At 50.5% G+C, this 6,000-nt stretch overlaps 1 protein-coding gene across 2 annotated transcripts in view; it reads left to right on the top strand.

Moving 5' to 3' along the window:
- Nucleotides 1–1,115: 1,115 nt before the first annotated feature.
- Nucleotides 1,116–6,000, top strand: part of LOC142496615 (urokinase plasminogen activator surface receptor-like) — an 86,037-nt gene continuing 81,152 nt past the window's right edge. For both annotated transcript variants that reach the window (XM_075603279.1, XM_075603278.1), the window contains exon 1: nucleotides 1,116–1,515. In XM_075603279.1, coding sequence (XP_075459394.1) covers nucleotides 1,467–1,515 — 49 coding nt within the window. In that variant the 5' untranslated portion in view covers nucleotides 1,116–1,466. The remainder of the gene's footprint in view (nucleotides 1,516–6,000) is intronic.

Below are 6,000 nucleotides of genomic sequence, written 5' to 3'. Positions count from 1 at the left end.
AACTCTGCCTTCTTCCTGTTATACCTCTGCAATAAAGCTCGGTTCTCTTCTTCCTTAAGCAGATTCTGTTCTACTCTTTCCTTTTTTTCCAAACTCTACTGTAACTTGCAACCAGGATCCCCAAGGCCTACACCGCTGCTGCAGCCTGCGGCCTCTCCTACTTCCATCTCCACCACACAGCCACCAACCTAAAGCCATCCTGGAGGAGGAGTTATAGGGAGAGGTTATATGGCGCAATGGGAGGAGTTATATGGGGTAATAGGAGTTGCTATAAGGAGTATTATATAATAAAAGCATGTTCTTGTATAGCGCTGCTAGTTTTACGTAGCGCTTTACGAGGCATTTTGCAGGCACAGTCCCTGCCCCGTAGAGCTTACAATCTACGTTTTTGGTGCCTGAGGCACAGGGAGATAAAGTGACTTGCCCAAGGTCACAAGGATAAGAGGAGACAGTATGGGAAGTGATTTATGCATGGATTAAACAGATAAACGAATCCCTTCGCCGCTGTAATAATGTGTTTGGAGGAATTTTACGTAGCTGGCGACTTTTGATTCTGTGAAGGCGATTTCTAAAAGGAACGTATTTATTCTGGGTGGGGGTAAGGCTGGGAGCTAGTTTACAATCCATACATTTCGGGGCTGGAGGCCAGCTGGCACCAAGGGGCCAATCTTGTCCCGTCCCGTTCAGCAGCCAAGGGCAAAAGGGCAAAAGCCAAAAACTGTCAGGCACTGCATCAGTGTGGCCAACTCCAGCCCTCAAGGGCCACCAACAGGTCAGGTTTTGAGGATATCCCTGCTTCAGCACAGGTGTCTCAATCAGTGGCTCAACTGAGCCACCTGTGCTGATGCAGGGATATCCTCAAAACCTGACCTGTTGGTGGCCCTTGAGGACTGGAGTTGGCCGCCCCTGCTCCTTATGTTACTAGGGCTGCTGTTTGTGGTCCCGTTGTCAGTGCAGGGGTTAAGTGTTGAGGGTGATACATGTTCTTTTTCTGCATATTTTGGAGGGGAGGGGGGTCACGGGAAGAAGGCAGCATTTAGCTTGGGGTGTGTCCGCCAGCTTTGTCACCAAACAAGTTCAGAGTTATGTCCTCTGCTCTCCTGAGAGAGTCACTCAGCTGAGAGCCAAGAGAGCAAAGGAGCCTCCTACCCCGAGAGACCTTCCCAAGGGGGAGAATCTGCGGGGGAGAATCTGTGGGGGACAGAGTGTCCGGGAGAGAATCTCCAGGGCAGAGAGTGTCCGGGGCAGAGAGTGTCCGGGGCAGAGAGTGTCCGGGAGAGAATCTCCGGGAGAGTGTCCGGGGGAGAATCTCCAGGAGAGTGTCCGGGAGAGAATCTCCGGGAGAGTGTCCGGGGGAGAATCTCCGGGGCAGAGAGTGTCCGGGGGAGAATCTCCGGGGCAGAGAGTGTCCGGGGGAGAATCTCCGGGGCAGAGAGTGTCCGGCCTCCGCTGGGCACAGGGATAAGATGGGGACACTATGGAGAATGCTACTGCTTTGTCTGAACATCTCACAGGGTGAGTGAGCTTCCTCTCGCTATATACCCCACTGTATTATATGTGTGCCTACTATATACCCCACTGTATTATATGTGTGCCTACTATATACCCCACTGTATTATATGTGTGCCTACTATATACTGTACCCCACTGTATTATATGTGTGCCTACTATATACCGCACTGTATTGTGTGTGCCTACTATATACCGCACTGTATTGTGTGGGTGTGTGTGTGCATACTATATACCGCACTGTATTGTGTGTGTATGTGTGTGTGTGTGTGTGTGTGTATGTGTGTGTGTGTGTGTATACTATATACCGCACTGTATTGTGTGTGTGTGCGCATACTATATACCGCACTGTATTGTGTGTGTGTGTGTGCGCATACTATATACCGCACTGTATTGTGTGTGTGTGTGTGTGTGTGTGCGCATACTATATACCGCACTGTATTGTGTGTGTGTGTGTGTGCGCATACTATATACCGCACTGTATTGTGTGTGTGTGTGCATACTATATACCGCACTGTATTGTGTGTGTGTGTGTGTGCATACTATATACCGCACTGTATTGTGTGTGTGTGTGTGTGTGTGCATACTATATACCGCACTGTATTGTGTGTGTGTGTGTGTGTGTGCGCATACTATATACCGCACTGTATTGTGTGTGTGTGTGTGTGTGTGTGTGTGTGTGCATACTATATACCGCACTGTATTGTGTGTGTGTGTGTGTGTGTGCGCATACTATATACCGCACTGTATTGTGTGTGTGTGTGTGTGTGTGTGCGCATACTATATACCGCACTGTATTGTGTGTGTGTGTGTGTGCGCATACTATATACCGCACTGTATTGTGTGTGTGTGTGTGTGTGTGCGCATACTATATACCGCACTGTATTGTGTGTGTGTGTGTGTGTGTGTGCATACTATATTGGCCATTACAGTTTATGCTGTGCATAAGCTTTGGAGACTGCAGAGGTCTCTTCATCAGACGTGATCTCCACACTGAAGATGGGAGGAATAAGCACATAGCACACACTGTGCATCATTTCTGTGATGGAGAAGATACCCCGCTATCTGTCACTGTGCCTCCCACAGGACTGTTCTCTGTCACTGTGCCTCTCTGTCACTGTGCCTCCCACAGGACTGCTCTCTGTCACTGTGCCTCTCTGTCACTGTGCCTCCCACAGGACTGCTCTCTGTCACTGTCCCTCTCTGTCACTTTGCCTCCCACAGGACTGCTCTCTGTCACTGTGCCTCTCTGTCACTGTGACTCCCACAGGACTGCTCTCTGTCACTGTGCCTCCCACAGGACTGCTCTCTGTCACTGTGCCTCTCTGTCACTGTGCCTCCCACAGGACTGCTCTCTGTCACTGTGCCTATCTGTCACTGTGCCTCCCACAGGACTGCTCTGTCACTGTGCCTCCCACAAGACTGCTCTCTGTCACTGTGCCTCCCACAAGACTGCCCTCTGTCACCGTGCCTCCCACAGGACTGCCCTCTGTCACTGTGCCTCTCTGTCACTGTGCCTCCCACAGGACTGCTCTCTGTCACTGTGCCTATCTGTCACTGTGCCTCCCACAGGACTGCTCTCTGTCACTGTGCCTCCCACAAGACTGCTCTCTGTCACTGTGCCTCCCACAAGACTGCCCTCTGTCACTGTGCCTCCCACAGGACTGTTCTCTGTCACTGTGCCTCCCACAGGACTGCCCTCTGTTACCGTGCCTCCCACAAGACTGCTCTCTGTCACTGTGCCTCCCACAGGACTGCTCTCTGTCACTGTGCCTCCCACAGGACTGCTCTCTGTCACTGTGCCTCCCACAGGACTGCTCTCTGTCACTGTGCCTCCCACAGGACTGTTCTCTGTCACTGTGCCTCCCACAGGACTGCTCTCTGTCACTGTGCCTCCCACAGGACTGCTCTCTGTAACTGTGCCTCCCACAGGACTGCTCTCTGTCACTGTGCCTCCCACAGGACAGTTCTCTGTCACTGTGCCTCCCACAGGACTGCTCTCTGTCACTGTGCCTCCCACAGGACTGCTCTCTGTCACTGTGCCTCCCACAGGACTGCTCTCTGTCACTGTGCCTCCCACAGGACTGTTCTCTGTCACTGTGCCTCCCACAGGACTGCTCTCTGTCACTGTGCCTCCCACAGGACTGCTCTCTGTCACTGTGCCTCGCACAGGACTGCCCTCTGTTACCGTGCCTCCCACAAGACTGCTCTCTGTCACTGTGCCTCCCACAGGACTGCTCTCTGTCACTGTGCCTCCCACAGGACTGCTCTCTGTCACTGTGCCTCCCACAAGACTGCTCTCTGTCACTGTGCCTCCCACAGGACTGCTCTCTGTCACTGTGCCTCCCACAGGACTGCTCTCTGTCACTGTGCCTCCCACAGGACTGTTCTCTGTCACTGTGCCTCCCACAGGACTGCTCTCTGTAACTGTGCCTCCCACAGGACTGCTCTCTGTCACTGTGCCTCCCACAGGACTGCTCTCTGTCACTGTGCCTCGCACAGGACTGTTCTCTGTCACTCCGTCGACTGACACATGACCAAAAAAGGTCAACATGCTAAGCGTAACTACGCAACCAGGCTCTATACATCCCGTGGTGTACAGACTTCAAAACAAAAACATCTTTATTAACACAAATAGTAAAAACACTCGCAATGAGGGAATGCATAAATCCTTTAAAAACAAATAAAAAAATAGATTAAAAACATTTAGAGATAACCTATGATATAAGATTATCAAGATCCTCATAGTTGGTTGCATTATATTGTAAGGGTATGGTGGGAGCACACATATATAAAGAGATAATATAATAATGCATAGAATAATAGCACATAATATGGCTCCACTGCCCAAAGAGATAGTGAAAGAGACCTTTATCTTGATATAATGTAATTTGTTGTTATATCTCCATGAGAGACATTCCATACATATAAGCATAAGTCTAACAATATTGCCTAATAAACATTTTCGTCTTCAGTCACACTTAAAGAAAGCTTGAAAAATTAATATAGCACAAAATCAGGTATCAAACAGAAGAGTCCCAATATCCCAATCTGAATTTAAACCATATGGGATACGTGTTTGTAAGGTAAATATCCAATAAAGTTCTCTTCTGTGTAAAATACCTAGTCTATTGCCACCTCGGATAGGATTTGGTACATGTTCAATACCCTGAACACACATATTATTTGAATCACCCATATTACAATGACTAAAATGTTGGGATACAGGATAAATTTTCATAAATTATTTTTGGCTATACGCATTTTCTTGAGAGCACCACACACATTTTTTCTTAATGAATCAGGGATATCCTTAAAACTTGACCTGTTGGTGGCCCTTGAGGACTGGAGTTCCCCACCCTTAATCTGGATCATTGGTGGGCAACATGCAGACCCCAGAGGCTTCAAGTGCGGCCCACAAACACTCCCCGCCCCCACTGCCCGCTCTCCCTCTCTCCCCAGTACTGCCCGCTCTCCCTCTCTCCCCAGTACTGCCCGCTCCCCCCCTGCGCTGATAAATACAGTATTGCCCGCTCCCCTCCTGCGCTGATACATACTGTACTGCCCGCTCCTCTCCTGCGCTGATACATACAGTACTGCCCGCTCCCCCGCAGCGCTGATAAATACAGTACTGCCCGCTCCTCTCCTGTGCTGATATATACAGTACTGCCCGCTCCCCTCCTGCGCTGATAAATACAGTACTGCCCGCTCCTCTCCTGCGCTGATACATACAGTACTGCCCGCTCCTCTCCTGTGCTGACAAATACAGTACTGCCCGCTCCCCCCCAGCGCTGATAAATACAGTATTGCCCGCTCCCCTCCTGCGCTGATAAATACAGTACTGCCCGCTCCTCTCCTGTGCTGATAAATACAGTACTGCCCGCTCCTCTCCTGCGCTGATACAGACAGTACTGCCCGCTCCTCTCATGCGCTGATAAATACATTACTGCCCGCTCCTCTCATGCGCTGATAAATACAGTACTGCCCGCTCCTCTCCTGTGCTGATAAATACAGTACTGCCCGCTCCTCTCCTGTGCTGATAAATACAGTACCTCCCGCTCCTCTCCTGCGCTGATAAATACAGTACTGCCCGCTCCTCTGCTGCGCTGATACATACAGTACTGCCCGCTCCTCTCCTGCGCTGATACATACAGTACTGCCCGCTCCTCTCCTGCGCTGATACATACAGTACTGCCCGCTCCTCTCCTGCGCTGATAAATACAGTACTGCCCGCTCCTCTCAAACGCTGATACATACAGTACTGCCCGCTCCTCTCCTGCGCTGATACATACAGTACTGCCCGCTCCTCTCCTGCGCTGATACATACAGTACTGCCCGCTAATCTCCTGCTCTGATACATACAGTACTGCCCGCTCCTCTCCTGCGATGATAAATACAGTACTGCCCGCTCCTCTCCTGCGCTGATACATACAGTACTGCCCGCTCCTCTCCTGTGCTGATAAATACAGTTCTGCCCGCTTCTCTCCTGTG

Source organism: Ascaphus truei, chromosome 6 (assembly GCF_040206685.1).
Source record: "Ascaphus truei isolate aAscTru1 chromosome 6, aAscTru1.hap1, whole genome shotgun sequence".
NCBI lineage: Eukaryota > Metazoa > Chordata > Amphibia > Anura > Ascaphidae > Ascaphus > Ascaphus truei.
The sequence above is the reverse complement of the archived record's forward strand: the minus strand, read 5'-3'. Positions and strand labels throughout refer to the sequence as shown.